The following is a 22,473-nucleotide window of genomic DNA, read 5'->3' as shown; positions in this document are numbered from 1 at the left end:
GCATTAGATGGATAGTGGGCAGATGAAATGACGAGGTGCGCCTAATTGATGGTTTTCCAGATGAGCCGATTGCCCAGAGCGATTGTGTGAGGCGCATAAAAGGGGAGGATAAAGAGATAACTGGAGGGATGGGAGCGAGATAAAAGGACGGAGGGAGAGAGATAGGGAGAGCGCACGCGGCACTTTTCCCCCCGATGCGCGGAGAGACGGAGGAAATAAAGGTCTACTTTCCTCTCCTAGTCGTCTGTGTGAGCAGCATTACCATTTGCATAACAATGGCAGCAATCAGAGAGAGAGAGGCAGGCTGTTATTAGAATAGCAGGACAGCGGGATGGAAGGCTCTTGGGGTTTAAAGTGGGTATAATGAGAACACACACACTTTCATACACACAGGGACACACACACACACACACACACACACACACACACACACACACACACACACACACACGCACACACACACACTCACTCATAACCACACACAAAGGAACAAGTATGTACTCCATGAATGCAAAATGCATGAACTAATATGGCCTGTTATAGAAAACTCACATGGACTGAAATGGACAGAGAGAGAGAGAGAGAGAGTCACACGCGCTGGCCTGGAGGTACACACACAGAAAAACACGCGGCACACAGGCACACACCCCTGAGCCCCATGTGAGTGGTCAGCGGTGATGATTAGAGTGTATGAGGTGTGAAGGGACCAGCTGGGACTGTCTGAAGGGCTGGAGGAGTTATATCGACCCGCCTCTCTCACCTCTAACCCCCCCACGCACTCACACCCTGGGCTGTGACCTGTGAAATTGCTGCTCAGCTGCAGTACTATATCTGTGTTTCGATGGTTTTCTAAATCGTCTCTAAAGACACACATACATATACACATCCCGGGCACACACTTACTCTATTCCCCCACGAAAGACAATGAATAATATTCATTAAAAAAGATTCTCTGAGCTACATCCGCCAAATGAACTTTGGTATTTCCATCGTGTGTATGTGTATATTTCTGTGTGTGTGTGCACAGGTGTGTGCTTAGTGAGTGTGTGAGTGTGAGTGTGAGTGTGTGTGTGTGTGTGTGTGTGTGTGTGTGTGTGTGTGTGTGTGTGTGTGTGTGTGTGTGTGTGTGTGTGTGTGTGTGCTCAGCTTATGTTTCACAATGCATTAAAATGTTACTTCTGAGAGGAAAGAGCAGCAATTACCAACATGTGCCTGTGGAAATGAAAAGCAAATCTGATTTACTCTGCTAATAGTTCTACAAACCGCTCCAACCCAGCCAAGCAAAGGTCAAAATTACCATCTCATATTACCATATGAGACCGAGAGAGAGCGAGAGAGAGAGGAGAGAGAGAGGGGGAGAGAGAGCGAGAGAGAGAGAGGAGAGAGAGGGAGAGTGCAAAGAAAAGAGGAAATACAAATTAATAAGAAATTCAGAGGGAATTTCAGCATTGATATGCACATTGCTGAATATTCATGAAGCTAAAAAACACATCCAATTAACTCTGTGAAATATTAATATTCATGATGTGGGTCATGCATATGCATTTGTTCTTTTGTTGCGTGACCTAGGTGCCACTGAACAGTGGCGTGCGGTGGGGCTGTTTTTGAATACTGACTATGACGCCGGGGTGATGGGGGGGGCTTAGTGATGGGGGGGGATTAGTGTTTATCTTTCTGTCTCTCTATCTGCTGGTCTGACTGTCTCTCGCTCTGATTCCCTCTCTCTGTTTCTCTCCATTAAAAATCTAGAGCAACATTGTGCGAGGCCAAGTTACCATCAGCTTGTAATAGCAGAAAGGCATTTCTATTCGCTGACATCCATGCATATTTCTAGGTTACTATAAAGTACTACAGGCTCAGCATGTCAGTGCAGATACAAGATACACTCTTACCTAACCGATGCGTGGTAAAATAAATACTGTGCTGAGCTAAGTGTTTGGAAATGATGGGACACAATTTGACAAGCGAGCTTGTGTTCTTTATATGCTGCCTAATGTGTTTGTATTGTATGTCTTCAGGAAGATGGAGAGAAAATGATGAGAAATTAGAAACAAACTAACAAAAACGAATGGAAGAAAGTAATAATGAAACTGATGTGCTCTAATGGAGAGAGAGAGAGAGAGAGAGAGAGAGCGAGAGAGAGCGAGAGAGAGAGAGAGAGCGAGATAGGGATCTGTTATGAGGCTTGTTCAACCCTGTCTCTGTATTTCTGTATCACCAGTCACATCCAAACACACTCTCGCTAATGTAATAACAAGCACAAGTAAACACGTGCCCCCTCTACACACGTATACACACACTCACAAACAGACACGTCAAAAAGCACGGGCTGCCATGGTAACTGCAGCCTTTATCTGATCCAGGGTCGAGTCTGATTCTCATGAACAGTGTGTCTCTCTCACACACAGGTACGTGACACACAAACATATTCACACACAATTCATGATCCAAAACAAACATTTAACCACACGGTTTGCAGATCTGAAGGGATGGAATAGGTGAAATATATACGGCGATGGAAAATCTCTGCTCGGATTTGTTAAAGTAGCCGTCAATCACTCACATCGCGTGACCACGCCCTCCAGTCTGATGATGTTTGGGTGGTCGAACTGTCCCATGATGCTGGCCTCAGAGAGGAAGTCCCGCCTCTGTTTGTCAGAGTATCCTGCCTTCAGACTCTTTATGGCCACGTAGATCTCCCTCTTTCCCTGGAGACGCAGACGGCCACTACACACCTCCCCAAACTCACCTACAACACACACACACACAGACACAGTATAAATAACTACACACCTCCCCAAACTCACCTACAACACACACACACAGTATAAATAACTACACACCTCCCCAAACTCACCTACAACACACACAGACACACACACACACACACACACACACACACACACACACACACACACACACACACACACACACACACACACACACAGTATAAATAACTACACACCTCCCCAAACTCACCTACAACACACACAGACACAGACACACACACACAGTATAAATAACTACACACTTCCCCAAACTCACCTACAACACACACAGACACACAGTATAAATAACTACACACCTCCCCAAACTCACCTACAACACACACAGACACACACACACACACACACAGTATAAATAACTACACACTTCCCCAAACTCACCTACAACACACATACTGTATACAAAGTGTCTGCATAATTGATTAACAATCAGATTTCTCTTGACTGCACCACTGGGGTTCCACAGGCATCAATGTAAGGGCCACTTTTATTACATTAGCATAGTCATGTTTATGTAGTTTGAACAGCAACCAGGGATCACTCACCTGCTCCGATGACTCTCTCTATGCGGATGCTGGAAGCATCAATCTCTTTGGCAAAGTCTCTGACTGCCTGGTTAGGGTCCTCATAAGTGTGTGGATGAATATAGGTCTTACTGCCAGGAAGTTTGACTGGAGAGAGACAGAGAGAGAGAGGGGAGGGAGGAGAGAGGGGAAAGATGGGGGAGAGAAACAGAGAGAGAGAGAGAGAGAGAGCGAGAGAGAGGCGAAAGAAGAGAGGAGAGAAACAGAGCGAGACGTCAATAACCTTCCTTGTGGAAAGCAGGCAGTGAACGACAGTACGACATTGAAATGAGCTCAACTCCAACGTAATTACAGTTATGTAAATGGCTCCTGAATCCTTGAGAGTTGAATATCACATATTCAATATTGCTCTCTCAGATGGAACACGTCTCCCGCATGTTTTGTTATACGTCCTACAGCAACACTAGAGAATGAATGTCAATTCTGCTCACTTATACAAGACATTCACTTTCCAGAGAAGCAACCCGAGCACATTCCTACGGACGTGACGGAGTGACTCCCAATGGGAATCTCAACTGCTGCTGTATGGTCTCATTGTTGAAGCTGAAAAGCTGAAAAGAGGTTAAGCATATTTCTCCTGTTTTTCCCACGGCCAGTTGAAAGAGGAGACGGTCACGAATTGCAATCGCCTAAATCACTTGGCGTTTATGTACATGTGAAAATAACCTGTGACGTATCGAAAAGAGTGGAAAAGAGTGGACTCCTGTGTGCGCGTGGGATGCTTGGCGAAGTAAACGCGCCGGCCATTCACGAAACACAAAAAACGCTTCTTCATAACGTGTAGCGAGATCATAAACAACCCCGTTACGGAAGGCTTCGATGGACATGAACTTCTACGTCTACTGAATAGTCGAGTGAGTGTGTGTGTGTGTGTGTGTGTGTGTGTGTTACCTCGTCCATGTTGAAAATGCATCTTCTCTTCATCAGGGTCCTGTTTGGCTTTGATGTATCCACAGTGTCTGAGGAACAAACCACACTAACAGGTTATTGACATCAAGGTTAGTGTGTGTGTGTGTGTGTTTGCATGCATGTGTGTGTGTGTGAGAGCTTACTTTTATTTCCAGTTTGTGAAACTCCCACGATACATATTGAACAGCCGAGGGCATATTGAAAGTCTAGAAACAGTCTCCTATTTCCCCCCCCACTCACTCTCTCTCTTGTCTCTGTATGCAGGAGCCTGGGGGGTGTGGAAGCAGTAGTCCTTCACTCTCTTTCTCCTCCCCCCTTCTCTCTCACTCTCCCTTCCTCTGCTTCCCTCTCTGTCCCTTTCTCTGGTGTGCGTAGTAGCCTGAGGGTGTTCGTAAGTGTGTGTGTCTGTGTGTGTGTGTGTGTGTGTGTGTGTGTGTGTGTGTGTGTGTGTGTGTGTGTGTGTGTGTGTGTGTGTGTGTGTGTGTGTGCACCCTCCAGTGTTCAGTCATCCCCTTTCAGTAGAGGTGCATATAGGTCCATGCATTACCGTGCAATACACCCCTTCAACTCTTCTGTCAACCTTCTGCTCATTAACTACCTCTGCCTACACCTCCATGGGCTACCACACACACACACACACAACCTGGATCAATAACAACCACCAATCGATTGATCAGCCCAGCTGTGAGGAAGTGTTAAACTAGGTCTGGTTAAAAAGCACCACTGTTTGCGAGAGGTTAAGGAGCGGTTGGGGGCTGAGTGGTTAACGTTAGCTTCTCTCCGCTCCGCTCTGTAAAACTTCAGTAGGAAAACAGCACATTTAACAAGCCAATTAACACAAAACACCATTACATTTAACGCTCGCTTAAATACAGCTTGAAGGTTTTAGCCCAAAACATAAAAGAGTGAAATCCATTTTCACATCGTCAGGTACTAAAACGCCATATAAATGGTTTATTTCCTGTCTCCTCTCCTCCCTTCTCATTTCCTCTCCTCTCTTCCTTCAAACTAACTTTTCCCTTCTCTTCTTCGCCTCTCTACATTCCCCCTCTCCTCCCTCTGTCCTATCGCCTCTCATTACGAAGACTTATGAAGGGAAGTCATTCTGGGGGAAAAAACCTGTCCATCTCTTCCATCCTAATCAGGGGCCCAGTACATCTTAAAGCCATTCTGATTGTAATTGGTTTGGGATCAGTTCCAAGAACCGTGATCAACCACTTTTAAAACTAGCCCCCGACTAGAGATGGAGGGAGAAGAAAGAAAGAAAACTGAAGATCCCTGGCCAGCAAAGAGGAATGATGGACAAGTGAGATACAGGGCAAAAGGGGGAGAGGAAGGAGAGGTGAAGGGGATAGTGAGGGCCTTGTTAGCCTCAGTAAATATGACAGTCATTTGGTGCCTAATCTCTATGTTGGTTTTTACACAGCTGAACGGATGGAATAACTCAGCCTACAATGGACCCTCTAGGGAATACTGTCTCTGTCTGGGACTGGAGTGAGGGATGAAGGGGAGGCCTGGGGGAGAGAGGGTTACGGTGCAAAATACACACACACCGCTCTGCCATGTGTTCGGCTGTGGGGTCCCTTAGGTCGAGGTTGGGGGCTGGGGGGTAAAATTAGGAAGCGTTAGGGGAGTATGGGAGGGTGTGTGTGGGGGAGGGGGTTGGTGGGTCCCACCTGTTTATCAGCTGGGTACAAGCCAGAGGGGGTACTGTGATCATTACCCCCCAACACGCACCGCCACGGAGACACCACACACACACACCCCCAGCCGCTTGGGGCAAGTGTCTAGAGCATATGGGGAATGGGGAGACTAGGTCACACCTCTGCCCCAACTGCAATGGAAAACACACACACACACACCCTACACACAAACACACTTACACACACCCCATACACACACACACACACACACACACACACACACCCAACCGACACACACACCCACCTACACAGACACACACACACACACCCACCTACACACACCCACTTACACACACACCCTACACACACACACACACACACACAGACACCCTACAAACACACACCCACCTACACACACCCACCTACACACATGCACACACTCACCTACACACACACCATACACACACACACCCTACACACACACACCCAACACACACACACCCAACACACACACACACCACACACACAGACACCCTACAAACATAAACACACACACACACACACACACACACACACACACACACACACACACACACACACACACACACACACACACACACCCTACACCCACCTACACCCACCTACACACACACTTACACACACACACACACACCCACCTACACACACACCCACCAACACACACACACACTGCAGTGCACCTGAGGCAAGGCACAAACAACCCAAGCGCACTGATTACATTTTTCCCCATTCTCTGTGTGTGTTGTGTGTGTGTGTAAATGGGGTTCTCTAAGAGGGGCACACACATTTCCATAGTAATTACAGTGTGCCTCATTTAGCCTCTCAAGTTAGAAGTGTCATGATTCATTACCGCTGAAAGACATCTCTAAAATCACATGAACACGAGCACACACACACCCACCTACACCCCCCCCCCCACACACACACACACACACACCCACACAGCATTGGTTGGTCCCAGAGGAATTTTGTGCCCCCCAAGAAACAGAACATAAAGGTAAGTTCACTATAACGCAGTAAACAGGTTTTGTAAAAACTCAAAATACATGAATAGTCTAGAGATCAACACAAACCCACCCAAGAGCTAGACAGGAACTTAGGTTGGTTGAATGTCTGTTCAAATGGGTCGGCTTTATGCATCTGTTCTACAGTACCACTTTATATTTATAAGTACTAACACTGCATATCTGTGTATCTTGGTTCCATCTGTCATCCATAGGTAGTGAGACTCCATTGCTCCAGTACGTTCCCATCCAATTTAACAACCACATACTCCGTTATCTCTCTCTCTCCCTCCAATCTCTCTCTCTCTCTCTCTCTCACACACACACACACACACACACACACACTCTCTCTCACACACCATTCTCTCTCTCTCTCTCTCTCACACACCATTCTCTCTCTCTCTCTCTCTCTCTCTCTCACACCATTCGCTCTCTCTCTCTCACACACACACACACACACACACACACACACACACACACACACACACACACACACACACACACACACACACACACACACACACATTGCAGGTGCCCACACATACACACATGATTCACATACACACACTCCTCCTCTCTTTCCTCTGTTCCAGTCCACTGAGGACAACAGGCTATTCCTGTCCTCCAAAAGCCACACGCTCCACATTTGCATATCAATTTACTTTTTAATATAATACTCTGTCACTCGAGACCCATTTGTTATTCGGCTAGCGAGGTTCCACCTTCATGGAACTCCATCCATATATTACTCTCTCTCTCTCTCTCTCTCTCTCTCTCTCTCTCTCTCTCTCTCTCTCTCTCTCTCTCTCTCTCTCTCTCTCTCTCTCTCTCTCTCTCTCTCTCTCTCTCTCTCTCTCTCTCTCTCCTCTTTTATTTCACCCCCTCTACCGTCTCTCTCTCTCTCCCCCTCTCTCTCTGTCTTCGTGGGCCCTATCTTCAGATCTGTGTAGTCTGAGTGGAGGGCTGGAAGCGAATAGAGGTTTTGCTGACAGGCAGGATGTGAGGCAGAATACACACCGGGGGTCCCTACACTGCATACTAACTAACACGCATTCAGATGAAGAAGGGAGGGAGAGGTAGGGTGAGAGAGAGAACAAAAGAGAATGAGGGACACCAAGGGTGAGAGAATAAAAGAGTTTAAGACAAAGAGCACACGCGAGAGAAAGGCAGAGAGATCGAGAGGGAGAAGGCGAGCTGGCCACAGTAGCTGCAGGGCTAAGGCTATCTACAACAGCATCTTCGACAGTAGCTGTAATGGCTGACTCAGGTGCCCTTGTCTCTATGATCGACACACTGGGGGAAAATCGCGCTCAACGCTACGAGCGAGAGAAGCACTCTGAAAGACTGTCTTTAGGAAGGCTGCCAAGAGGAGAGAGGGAGAAAGAGAGAGAGAGCGAGAGAGAGAGAGAAGAGAATAGAGAGGAAGAGATCAAACGACAGAAACTTTCACAGGAAGAAATGGCTTGATCTATAGAGCGTTCAAGAGAGGGAAAGTTCTAAAAAGCAGAGACTGATTTGTGTAAATATGGATGTTGAAATATCCTTGAAACTAAGAGCGAAGGAAAACACAGAGACACACAGAGATCAATCGACTGTTCAAACACATATCCGGCAGAGACAGCTCAAAGTCAAATAAAGTTGCTGTGTGTGTTTTCCGTGTAACCTTGGCTGTATCTTAACTTGCATCCACAGCTAATAAAGGCAGTGTAAACGGGAACTGTATCATTCAATGTGTTTTATATGACAAGCAAGCTTTTATGAGATTAGTCAAAGACCTCAGAGCGTAGAAGGAGAAGTTGATATACTCAGGGAGGAAGAAATAGACCTACGGAGGGGGGCCAATACACACACACATCTGACATTGTACTTCTCCACTTGCCCTCCACTGTAGCCCAGAGTTGTGGATTGTACATGTACAGTATATACAGTGCATTCGGAATTTATTCAGACCCATTGACTTTTTCCACATTTTGTTACATTACAGCCGTACTCTAAAATGGATTAAATTGCTTTTTCCCCCTCATCAATCTATACTCAAATCACCATGATGACAAAGCAAAAACAGGTTATTAGATATTTTTGCTCATGTTTTCAAAATAAAAAACGGAAATATTAAATTTACATAAGTATTTAGACCCTATACTCAGTACTTTGTTGAAGCACCTTTGACAGCGATTACAATCGAGAGTCTTTGGTATGACTCTACAAGCTTGGCACACCGGTATTTGGGGAGTTTCTCCCAAAATGGATGGGGAGCGTTGCTGCACAGCTATTTTCAGGTCTCTCCAGAGATGTTCGATCGGGTTCATGTCCGGGCTTTGGCTGGTTCAGTCAAAGACATTCAGAGACTTGTCCCGTAGCCACTCCTGCGTTGTCTTGGCTGTGTTGGGGTTGTTTTCCTGTTGGAAGGGGAACCTCCACATCAGTCTGAGGTCCTGAGCACTCTGGAGCAGGTTTTCATCAAGGATCTCTCTGTACTTTGTTCCGTTCATCTTCCCCTCAATCCTGACTAGTCTCCCAGTTGCTGTCGCCGAAAAACATCCCCACAGCTTCCATCTGGCCACTCCACCATAAAGGCCTGATTGGTGGAGTGCTGCTGTCCTTCTGGAAGGTTCTCCCATCTCCACAGAGGAACTGTGGAGCTCTGTCAGAGTGACCATTGTGTTCTTGGTCAACTCCCTAACAAAGGCCATTCTTCCCCGATTGCTCAGTTTGGCTTCTTCCATTTAAGAATGATGGAGGCCACTGTGTTCTTGGGGACCTTCAATGCTGTAGAAATGTTTTGGTACCCTTCCACAGATTTGTGCCTCGACACAATCCTGTCTCGGAGCTCTACGGACAATTCCTTCGACCTCTTAGCTTGGTTTTTGCTCTGACATACACTGTCAACTGTGGGACCTTATATAGACAGGTGCCTTTCCAAATCATGTCCAATCAATTGAATTTACCACAGGTGGAATCCAATGAAAACATCTCAAGGATGATCAATGGAAACAGGATGCACCTGAGCTCAATTTTGAGTCACATAGCAAAGGGTCTGAATACTTATGTAAAATATATATATATATACTGCTCAAAAAAATAAAGGGAACACTTAAACAACACATCCTAGATCTGAATGAAATAAATAATCTTATTAAATACTTTTTTCTTTACATAGTTGAATGTGCTGACAACAAAATCACACAAAAATAATCAATGGAAATCCAATTTATCAACCCATGGAGGTCTGGATTTGGAGTCACACTCAAAATTAAAGTGGAAAACCACACTACAGGCTGATCCAACTTTGATGTAATGTCCTTAAAACAAGTCAAAATGAGGCTCAGTAGTGTGTGTGGCCTCCACGTGCCTGTATGACCTCCCTACAACACCTGCGCATGCTCCTGATGAGGTGGCGGATGGTCTCCTGAGGGATCTCCTCCCAGACCTGTACTAAAGCATCCGCCAGCTCCTGGACAGTCTGTGGTGCAACGTGGCGTTGGTGGATGGAGCGAGACATGATGTCCTAGATGTGCTCAATTGGATTCAGGTCTGGGGAACGGGCGGGCCAGTCCATAGCAGCCTTCCTCTTGTAGGAACTGCTGACACACTCCAGCCACACGAGGTCTAGCATTGTCTTACATTAGGAGGAACCCAGGGCCAACCGCACCAGCATATGGTCTCACAAGGGGTCTGAGGATCTCATCTCGGTACCTAATGGCAGTCAGGCTACCTCTGGCGAGCACATGGAGGGCTGTGCGGCCACCCAAAGAAATGCCACCCCACACCATGACTGACCCACCGCCAAACCGGTCATGCTGGAGGATGTTGCAGGCAGCAGAAAGTTCTCCACGGCGTCTCCAGACTCTGTCACGTCTGTCACGTGCTCAGTGTGAACCTGCTTTCATCTGTGAAGAGCACAGGGCGCCAGTGGCGAATTTGCCAATCTTGGTGTTCTCTGGCAAATGTCAAACATCCTGCACGGTGTTGGGCTGTAAGCACAACCCCCACCTGTGGACGTCGGGCCCTCATACCACCCTCATGGAGTCTGTTTCTGACCGTTTGAGCAGACACATGCACATTTGTGGCCTGCTGGAGGTTATTTTGCAGGGCTCTGGCAGTGCTCCTCCTTGCACAAAGGCGGAGGTAGCGGTCCTGCTGCTGGGTTGTTGCCCTCCTACGGCCTCCTCCACGTCTCCTGATGTACTGGCCTGTCTCCTGGTAGCGCCTCCATGCTCTGGACACTACGCTGACAGACACAGCAAACCTTCATGCCACAGCTCGCATTAATGTGCCATCCTGGATGAGCTGCACTACCTGAGCCACTTGTGTGGGTTGTAGACTCCGTCTCATGCTACCACTAGAGTGAAAGCACCGCCAGCATTCAAAAGTGACCAAAACATCAGCCAGGAAGCATAGGAACTGAGAAGAGGTCTGTGGTCCCCACCTGCAGAACCACTCCTTTATTGGGGGTGTCTTGCTAATTGCCTATAATTTCTACCTGTTGTCTATTCCATTTGCACAACAGCATGTGAAATGTATTGTCAATCAGTGTTGCTTCCTAAGTGGACAGTTTGATTTCACAGAAGTGTGATTGACTTGGAGTTACATTGTGTTGATTAAGTGTTCCCTTTATTTTTTTGAGCAGTGTATATATATATATATATATATTTTTTTTTAACTAGGTAGGTCAGTTAAGAACAAATTCTTATTTACAATGACGGCCTACACCGGCCAAACCCAGACGACGCTGGGCCAATTGCGCGCCGCCCTATGGGACTCCCAATCATGGCCGGTTGTGATACAGCCTGGATTTGAACCAGGGTGTCTGTAGTGAAGCCTCAAGCACTGAGATGCAGTGTCTTAGACTGCTGCGCCACTCGGTATTACAAAAATGTCTAAAAACCTGTTTTCGCTTTGTCATTATGGGGTATTGTGTGTAGATTGATGAGGATTTTTTATTTATTTAATCAATTTTAGAATAAGGCTGTAATGTAACAAAATACTTTACGAATGCACTGTGTTTGTGTGTGTGTTTCAACATACAGTATGTGGACTACTGTGTATTCTTGATGTGTTTGTACCTGTTAACCAACAAGCTGTTTGTCTATAATGTTCATTCAGCCCATTCAGATGAGCGAGTGTTTGCTGTGCTTTTAAAAATGTGATACCTGGTCATAATAATAATAATAATAATAATACATGGGACTTATATAGTGCTTTTTAAGGACCCAAAGTATTTTTACAATTAAAGAAATGAAACAAAAAACAGGAGTCTAAACAAAAAAACATCAGACTAAACAAAAACATGAACAAAGAGAGGGGTGGGCTCAAGGAAGGGAAGGTTGGGTTGTGATTTATGCTCAGTATGGTGAAGAGAGGAGTGTCTTTGTAGTGTATTGCTTTGCTTGTGTGTACAGTCTGTGTGTGTGTGTGTGTGTGTGTGTGTGTGTGGGGGGGGGGCTTAAGGATAGGCCTTGTCAAAGAGGTGGGGCTTTAGAAGGGACTGAAAGATGGTGATGGACTAAAAGTCACGGATGGCTGGAGGGAGTTCTCCAAGCCCTGGAGAAGGCCCTGATGCTGAAGTGCCGGAGCTTCAACCTGGGGATGACAAGGTGGCCTGCTGTGGTGGAACGGAGAGCGTGTGTGGGTTTGTAGGGGAGAAGAAGGTCTGAGAGGTGGGGGTTGGGGGGGGGGGGTGCTGCTTCCAGGACTTGGTCTGGGTGAAGAGTCGGGCTGCAGAGTTTTGAACCATTTGGAGCTTATGGAGGGAGCTTGAGTTGATGTCGGAGAGTACTGAGTTACAGTAGTCAAGACGGGAGGAGATGAATGCATGTATGAGGGTTTCAACGGCAGGATGGAAGAGGGAGGACCCGACTTTGGCAATGTTTTGGAGGTGGAAGAATTAAGATCTGACCATGTGTCTTATGGTGGTCAAAGGAGAGGGTAGAGTCCAGGATGATGCCAAGGTTGCGTGCGTGGGGGGAGGGCGAGACAGTGGTGTCGTCAATGGTGAGGGGGTGAGGTTACCAGCTTTGGTGAGGGCGGGTTTGGTGCCTATGAGGAGGAGTTCCATTTTATCACTGTTGCGCTTGAGGAAGTTTTGTTGCATCCATGTTTGTATTGCAGAGACATTAGAACTGGGTCAGAGGTGGGTTGAGGAGGGATTTGGTGCTGAGGTAGATCTGGGTGTCATTGGCATAGCAGTGGAAGTGAAGGTTGAGGTGAAGTAGGATCTGACCAAGGGGGAGGATGTAGATGATGAAGAGTAAGGGACCCAACACAGAGCCCTGGGGGACACCCTGTGGGTGTGAATGTCCTTGATGTAGGGTGTGTGCCTGTGTGTGTGTGTGTGTGTGTGTATGTGTGTGTATGTGTGTGTGTGTGTGTGTGTGTGTGTGTGTGTGTGTGTGTGTGTGTGTGTGTGTGTGTGTGTGTGTGTGTGTGTGTGTGTGTGTGTGTGTGTGTAGTGAGGGTGTGTGTGAGCTGACTACACAGAACAGGCCCAGTTCCAGTTGAGCTGATGTGATGAGTTTACTATTCACAGAAGAAGACAGCCAGAAGACGACTGTAGCCACTTTGCTTCAGTCAAAGTTGCCCTCTAAAGGCCAAGGCAAAACTATCGGTGGCTGACACTGAAAAAAAACAGACATTTAAAAGAGGTTTGGTTTCTCTGACAATAAAGCAACGTAAGTATCTAATGACAATAACAATCCAGGGCCAAGGAAAATAGGAGTGGGAAGGAAGAAGGGTTACAACATAAAGAGAAGAAAATACAAAAACCCTCCACAAAATCCCTTATAAATCTTTCCGTTGTTCCTATGTAAACTCCAGACTGTCCTGTGTCTTTGTTAGCCGGCGTGTGAAGCAGGCAAGCAGGCAGGCAGGCATATGTCTGTGTGTCCTTATCATAGTCTCTCTTCACAGGAGGTGCATTGTGAGCTATGTGCCCTGGTGGTCCAGCCTGTACTCACTACACTAATCTCCCCTGTGACACAGACAAAGACACTGCCCTTATATTGCCCTGCCTGGGACGCCGCCTATTGCCTTCTATTGCCTCGGATGCTAATCCCTCTGACAGACACGCGCACATAAAGATTACGCCCTCATGCATGCGCACACACACAAATGCAAGTGTGCACACACACACTCTCTCACATACACACACACACACACACACACACACACACACACACACACACACACAGTGATCATTAGCATGGATGAGAGAGTGTGTCGAGAGGAGATCAGACAATCTCTAATCACATCGCCTGTGTGACATACTGCTAATAGGATGGACTTGAGAACAGGGTCTCTCTCTTTCTCCCTCTCTCTCTCTCTCTCTCTCTCTCTCTCTCTCTCTCTCTCCCTATCCCTTTCTCTCTTGCTCTCTCTCTCTCTCTCTCTCTCTCTCTCTCTCTCTCTCTCTCTCTCTCTCTCTCTCTCTCTCTCTCTCTCTCTCTCTCTCTCTCTCTCTCCCTATCCCTTTCTCTCTTGCTCTCTCCATCTCTCTCCACCCCCCCCCCTCTAATCAATGGGAGTGGGTCTTCAGATTAAAGGTAATGTTAATCAGAGAATAACACAAACGCACACAGACACACACCCCACTGGGCAAAAATGTCAATTCAGCGTCAATTCAACGTCAATTTCCTTGAAATGACGTGGAAACAACATTGATTCAACCAGTCTGTGCTCAGTAGGACAGCACACAAAAAATGCATACAGACAGCCACTAAAGTCCCGCTGTGTTTCATCATGACTCACAATAACAGGTATCCCATTTAATATCAAGCTATTAGATCAAATGTAATTAAGGTGAATTAGAAACATTGATTAAATTCAATCTCACAATTTCATGCCCAAACTAAGCTTCAAAACACCATCTGATAAAGATTGTATTTCTACTCTATAATATTGAATCCATTTGACTGCAGTTTTACAATAACATAACCCTGGGGTTCAGAGAGCCACAGTAATTCTAATGTCTGAAACAAAGAAAGCGAGTGAGGCAGAAAATAGAGGTTGAGAGAAAAATGCACCTGTCTTTTCCTACTAGCACTGACTTTGAAGATAACTACTTTGTTGAAGGACAAATATACTTACTACGATTGTGATGTGTAGTTGTCTCACCTAGCTATCTGAAGATGAATACTAAATTACTAAAATGTCAAACGAGAGAAAAGAGAGAGCAAATGGCACCCGGGCCTTATCTTTTACCCCTTCTCCCCCTCTCCCTCCTTTCTTCTCTCTCCTCCCATCTGGCGTCCAGCCAAAAGCTCTTCTGACCGCTTTAGAAAAAGATTTACTCAGCCAGAGGTAATTATTAGGAAGGGGAAATGATTAGCAATAGAGTTATGGAATATAAATCTGTCTGTGTTTCATTAAACGTGTTCGGGAAACATTTCATTTTGCACTAATTCACGAGAGTAAGTGGAGTCCCAGACGAGATGAGAAGGGGAGTAAGAGAGAAGAGGAGAAAAGAGAGAGAAAGGAAAGGACGGGTCAGAATGTTGCATACGTCAAACAGCCATGTTAGTGATAGAAAAGGGAGAGAAGAGAGAAAAAGAAAGAGACCGATCAAATATAATTGTTATTGGTCACATGTGCCGAATACGACGGGTGTAGACTTCAGCGTGAAATGCTCCCTTACGAGCCCTTCCCAATGATGCAGAGTAAAAAAAAGAAAATAGTAACACAAGAAGAATAAAATGCACAAGAATGAAGCTATATACAGATCAATGTACGTGGATACAAGGTATTGGAGGTAGCTACTGTATGTGTTTCCCAACCGCTCCCCTGAAAAACGCTCCTCGCTCACAGTGTCACACCCTGATCTGTTTCACCTGTCCTCGTTATTGTCTCCACCCCCTCCAGGTGTCGCTTGTCCCCAGTGTATTTATCCCTGTGTTTCCTGTCTCTCCGTGCCAGTTCGTCTTGTATGTTTCCAAGTCAACCAGCGTTTTTTCCCCATTCTCCTGCTTTTTGCATTCTCATTTTTCTAGTCCTCACAGTTTTGACCCTTGCCTGTTTCTGGACTTTGTACCCGCCTGCCTGACCATTCTGCCTGCCTTGACCACGAGCCTGTCTGCCACTCTGTACCTCCTGGACTCTGATCTGGTTTTGACCTTTCACCTGTCCACGACTAATTCTCTTGCCTACCACTTTGGATTAATAAACATTGTAAGACTCCAACCATCTGCCTCCTGTGTCTGCATTTGGGCCTCACCTTGTGCCTTGATACACAGCAGAAGAAAATGCAGCTCCAAATTCACTCCATTCATTAAAATCACCATTTAACCAACACCCATCTATTTTTGTGACTACCTGGACCTACCATTTGGTTTTGAAGTATTTGAATTAAGCATTTTTTAATAAACACCATGAAAAGGTGAGTGTAAGAAGCGCTCATCATTTAAAATAGGCTACATGTCATGTTAAACAGCATATAAACAGTCTAAATAGGTCAGGAGCCAGACAGGGAGACTAAGAAGGAACTAAAATGAATTATTTAGGCTATATTATTCAACTATTATTTCGATTATTTCAAGGCTATAGTCTACAAAGAAATAAATTGTGAAGAATTTGCGAGTGCGACACACTAGGCTGGCAGGAACATAATGCGCTCAGCACTTTAACAACATTTAGTTGTATTAAATCATTATAGTCTATAAATTGCGCTGCGACTTACTTAGAATTAAATAAAAATGGATTATTATGCTCAGTGCCCTTGAATTCAGTTTTAGAATCACGACTTTGGCCATGCGATGGTGCCTGGAGAGCAGGCCAGCAGCAGAGAATACCCTCTCCACGCTTGCAGAGCCACTGTGTCACAAAAAGAGCCGTGTTGAATAGACCAAACTGCAGCGGGAATATGGATGCTCATGTTTTAATTCAAAAAAGGAGTAACGCATCCACTGGAAAACAATATACACGACAGGAACAGTTTTGCAGGCACACAACACGCAGTGCAAAAACAACTACCCACGAAAACCAAACAAACACACACCTACTTATGGGACTCCCAATCAGAGGCAACTAGAAACACCTGCCTCCAATTGAGAGTCCAGCACCCAAAACTACACATAGAAAAACAAACCTAGAACCTATACCAAACTAATACACCCCACTACACCACACACAAAACCCCATAATACAAAACAAATATACCTCTGCCACGTCCTGACCAAATATAATAGAAATAATACCTAAATATTGGTCAGGACGTGACATTACCCCCCCCCTAAAGGTGCAGACCCCGGAATGCACCTTAAAAGAAAACACAAAAAATCCCCATTACCCCAACAAAACCAAAAAGCAATACCCCCTAAACAATAAGGGAGGGAAGGGAGGGTGGCTGCCGTCAACGACGGCACTGTGCTACACCCTCCCTCCCCAACCCACCTATCCTGGAGGTGGCTCCGGTGCAGGACGTGGACCCTGCTCCACCCTCGGCGTCGCCCACTTCGGTGGAGCCGATAGCTGCGCCAGGCAGACGGACCCCTCGGGCTGGGCCGGAGGACAGGAGGGCCCCTCGGGCTGGGCCGGGGGACAGGAGGGCCCCTCGGGCTGGGCCGGGGGACAGGAGGGCCCCTCGGGCTGGGCCGGGGGACAGGAGGGCCCCTCGGGCTGGGCCGGAGAGCAGGAGGGCCCCTCGGGCTGGGCCGGAGAGCAGGAGGGCCACTCGGGCTGGGCCGGGGGACAGTCTGGCCACTCCGGCAGGTCAGGGCAGTCTGGCCACTCCGGCAGGTCAGGGCAGTCTGGCCACTCCGGCAGGTCAGGGCAGTCTGGCCACTCCGGCAGGTCAGGGCAGTCTGGCCACTCCGGCAGGTCAGGGCAGTCTGGCCACTCCGGCAGGTCAGGGCAGTCTGGCCACTCCGGCAGTTCAGCGCAGTCTGGCCACTCCGGCAGTTCAGCGCAGTCTGGCCACTCCGGCAGTTCAGCGCAGTCTGGCCACTCCGGCAGTTCAGCGCAGTCTGGCCACCCTGGCAGTTCAGCGCAGTCTGGCCACTCCGGCAGTTCAGCGCAGTCTGACCTCTCTGGCGACTGTTGACTGGCGGGCAGCTCTGACGACTGTTGACTGGCGGGCAGCTCTGGTGACGACTGTTGACTGGCGGGCAGCTCTGGTGACGACTGTTGACTGGCGGGCAGCTCTGGTGACGACTGTTGACTGGCGGGCAGCTCTGGCGACTGTTGACTGGCGAGGCTGGGTTGACACACTAGACTCCTGATGCGTGGGGCTGGTATAGGACGTGCCAGCCTGGAGACACGCACCTCCATGCTAGTGCGTCTGGCGGGAAACACCGGACCGAAAGGGCGCACTGGCGGTCTTGAGCGCAGGGTTGGCATCACCCCTTCCGGCTCGATGCCTACTTCGCCCTGGCACATGCGGGGCGCTGGTACCTTGCCTACCGGCCTGAAAATCCCAGGCCTCACCACAACCCCAAAGCACGGGACCTGTCCAGTCTGCCCTACAAGGGTACGGGGAGCTGGCCAGGGGCTGTAATCTCGCCCCGCCAAATAGCCCTTGTGCCCCCCCCTAAAAAATTCTTGGGGCTGCCTCCAACATTCCTCCCTCACTTGCCTCTGTCCTCTTCTCCGCTGCTTGGTCCTTTGGTGGTGGGTAGTTCTGTCACAAAAAGAGCCGTGTTGAATAGACCAAACTGCAGCGGGAATATGGATGCTCATGTTTTAATTCAAAAAAGGAGTAACGCATCCACTGGAAAACAATATACACGACAGGAACAGTTTTGCAGGCACACAACACGCAGTGCAAAAACAACTACCCACGAAAACCAAACAAACACACACCTACTTATGGGACTCCCAATCAGAGGCAACTAGAAACACCTGCCTCCAATTGAGAGTCCAGCACCCAAAACTACACATAGAAAAACAAACCTAGAACCTATACCAAACTAATACACCCCGCTACACCACACACAAAACCCCATAATACAAAACAAATATACCTCTGCCACGTCCTGACCAAATATAATAGAAATAATACCTAAATATTGGTCAGGACGTGACACACTGGGGATGCTAAACACCATTCGGGCCACTCTTGCCAGGCTGGGCAGGGATGCGAAGTTGTTTTAAAAATGTCTATAGGTAGGCCCAAAAGTTTGAAAGAGGTAATATGCCAGCAGGCCTATTGGGCCAAAATCAATGATAGAACGAAAATGAACAAAACTTTTAAGATATCATATTTTTTGGTTTATAGATACTTTACTACAATGAGACACTATGCTAGCTACCCACATTGTTCCTTTCTGTTAGCATGTGCACATAGAACACCATCATGCTTTTGGGATTTGTGTCTTTTCACATTCCACAATGATTCTTTAGTTGTGGACACCACATCGCCGCACTCCCTCTCTTGCTCTTGGTCCTCCTCATCTTTGTAAGTCACCTTGATTTTGCACATGTGCGTTTCATCCGTTTCTAGCGAACTCAATGACAGTAGCTAAAGCAAGGGGCTATAGCAGCACACTAGTAGCTGAGCGCTAACTGGAGCAGTACTGGAGCGATATTGGAGCGGGCGAGAAGGCCGATGCTCCAGCCTTTGGGAAACTCGATTGGCGCTCCAGTGAATTTGGGGACCAACAGCCCATATCAGTATATAGACCTATCATCACATCATGGTTCCTTTTTTTATTGTGACAGGTAGCCCTAAATGTGCTGCAGCATAGCCTATGCAACAATAATATTAAGACTGAATTCGCATCGAATTTACACATCTCCATCTGGCTTTCAGGGGTTTTTGTTTTTTATTGCAGCTCTAGAGTTTTAAAACACTCCTATATCGTTGCTTGAAATCAGTGTGCAAGCCCTCTCTCACAGTCTTCCTCTATCTGCATCAATTCCATTCAATCTGCATCCAAAATAGATAATCCTGTTCAATACTGATAACCGATATAGGCCTATACAGTCCATTCGGAAAGTATTCAGACCCCTTGACTATTTCCACATTTTGTTATGTTACAGCCTTATTCTAAAATGGATTAAATTGTTCCTTCTCCCCCTCATGAACCGACACACAATACCCCATAATGACAAAGCAAAAACAGATTTTTACAAATGTTTGCAAATTTCTTAAAAAAAAACTACAACAGAAATATTACATTTACATAAGTATTCAGACTCTTTACTCAGTAATTTGTTGAAGCACCTTTGGCAGGGATTACAGCTTCGCGTCTTCTTGGGTACAAGCTTGGTATACCTGCATTTTAGGCGTTTCTCCCATTCTCCTCTAAAGATCTTCTCAAGCTCTGTCAGATTGGATGGGGAGCGTCGCTTCACAGCTATTTTCAGGTCTCTCTAGAAATGTTCGATTGGGTTCAAGTCCGGGCTCTGGCTGGGCCACTCAAGGACATTCAGAGACTTGTCACGAAGCCAATCCTGCGTTATCTTGGCTGTGTGCTTAGGGTTGTTGTCCTGTTGGAAGGTGAACCTTCGCCCCAGTCTGAGGTCCTGAGCGCTCTGGAGCTGGATCACTCTGTACTTTGCTCCATTCATCTTTCCCTCGATCCTGACTAGTCTCCCAGTCCCTGCCGCTGAAAAACATCCCCACAGCATGATGCTGCCACCACCATGCTTCACCGTAGGGATGGTGCCAGGTCTCCTCCAGACATGACGCTTGGCATTCTGGCAAAAAGTTCAATCTTGGTTTCATCAGACCAGAGCATCTTGTTTCTCATGGTCTGAGAGTACTTTAGGTGCCTTTTGGCAAACTCCAAGCAGGCTATCATGTGCCTTTTACTGAGGAGTGGCTTCTATCTGGCCACTTTACCATAAAGACCTGATTGGTGGAGTGCTGCAGAGATGGTTGGCCTTCTGGAAGGTTCTCCCATCTCCACAGTGGAATTCTGGAGCTCTGTCAGACTGACCATCAGGTTCTTGGTCACCCCCCTGACCAAGGCCCTTATCCCCCGATTGCTTAGTTTGACCTTATATAGACAAGTGTGTGCCTTTCCAAATCATGTCCAATCAATTGAATTTACCACAGGTGGACTCCAATCAAGTTGTAGAAACATCTCAAGGATGATCAATGGAAACAGGATGCACCTGAGCTCAATTTCGAGTCTCATAGCAAAGGGTCTGTATACTTATGTAAATAAAGTATGTCTTTATTTTATCATTTAAAAATGAGCAAACATTTCTAAAAACTTGTTTTCACTGTCTTTATGGGGTACTGTGTAAAAAAAGGCTCCTTAGCTCTTGGAGTCCCATGCAGGAAACGCTAGACTAGAATAGCTTTCTGGACATCATTTTTTTTTAGCATTTATTATACCAATAGATTATTCGAAAAGGGAGGCAAGCTCTTGTTTGCTGAATGTTAAATACAGCAGCCACGGGTAGTTTGAAAGAAGAGCGAATGCGTGATGGCGTTAGACTATAGTAGTTATTTATTCAGACCCGTAATTATTCAATCCTCATGAAGAGAAGTAGAAGCTACCTGCATCTCATTCTCGTCCTATATTATTATTCAAGCATATCATTAGAATGATAAAGATAAGGGCAACAAAACATATTTCATTTAACTGTTGAAAGCGAGGAAGGTATGAAGCAACACTAGAGAAAGAGGAGGTAGGCTAATAACATTGGGGGAAATATTATGAAACCAATTTATCCATTTCGCTAGCCTATACTTGTAACTTTGTAGGCCGCATGTGCTGCACCAGAATCATATGTTCTCTACCTGCTTTATCATGGTTTGAACGAGGTGTGAAATTCCAATCCTATTATAATACAGTCCTCACTTAAAAAGATTAGCCTGGGGCCTCCCGTGTGGTGCAGCAGTCTAAAGTACTGTATCACAGTGCTAGAGGCGTCACTACAGTCCTGGGATCGATCTGTATCATAACTGGCTGTGATCGGGCGCCGCACAATTGGCCCAGCGTCGTTGGGGGTGTGTTTGGCCGGGGGGCGGTGTTTACTCGGCTCATCGCGCTCTAGCGACTCCTTGTGGCGGGCCGGGCGCCTGCAGGCAGACCCCGTTGTCAGGTGAACGGCATTTCCTCCAACACATTAGTGTGTCTGGCTTCCGAGTTAAGCAGGCAGATGTTAAGAAGCGCGGTTTGGCGGTTCATGTTTCAGAGGACGCATGACTCGACCTTTGTCGCCCGAGCACGTTGGGGTGTTGTTGCGATGAGACAAGATCAAAATTATGGAGAAAAAGGAGAAAAAAAATCCCAGAAGATTTGCCTAGAAAATGAAATCGTACACTAATGATAGCATACACTACAGTTAGGGAACAACGGGAAAGTAATTCTGCTTTGAAAGTTGATCAACCTATACCTTTTGAGAAAATGGCCCTTGAATGTTTTGGTACCTAATGGAGAGTTCTTCTTTCTCTACACCCATTCAGCATCGTTCAGACCCTTTTAAGCCTTAGCCCCACCCATCTCTTTAAGGATTCACATGTGAGGCTATATTCTAAATAACCAAAGATTTCAAGACTAAAGGCTGGTTTACACTACAGGTGTGTTCGTAAATGTAATCTAGAGTGCCAGAGTGTGCTCTG

General features: G+C 46.7%; 1 protein-coding gene across 3 annotated transcripts in view; it reads right to left on the bottom strand.

The window, feature by feature from the left end:
- epha4b (eph receptor A4b) overlaps nt 1-22,473 on the bottom strand; it is a 123,437-nt gene that overhangs the window by 24,503 nt on the left and 76,461 nt on the right. For all 3 annotated transcript variants that reach the window (XM_014191460.2, XM_014191461.2, XM_014191462.2), the window contains exons 11-13: nt 4,262-4,329; nt 3,332-3,457; nt 2,564-2,749 (exon numbers count right to left, since the gene is read on the bottom strand). In XM_014191460.2, coding sequence (XP_014046935.1) covers nt 2,564-2,749; nt 3,332-3,457; nt 4,262-4,329 — 380 coding nt within the window. The remainder of the gene's footprint in view (nt 1-2,563; nt 2,750-3,331; nt 3,458-4,261; nt 4,330-22,473) is intronic.

Source organism: Salmo salar, chromosome ssa03, assembly GCF_905237065.1.
Source record: "Salmo salar chromosome ssa03, Ssal_v3.1, whole genome shotgun sequence".
NCBI classification, from domain to species: Eukaryota; Metazoa; Chordata; class Actinopteri; order Salmoniformes; family Salmonidae; genus Salmo; species Salmo salar.
This window is presented reverse-complemented; position numbering and strand designations above follow the sequence as displayed.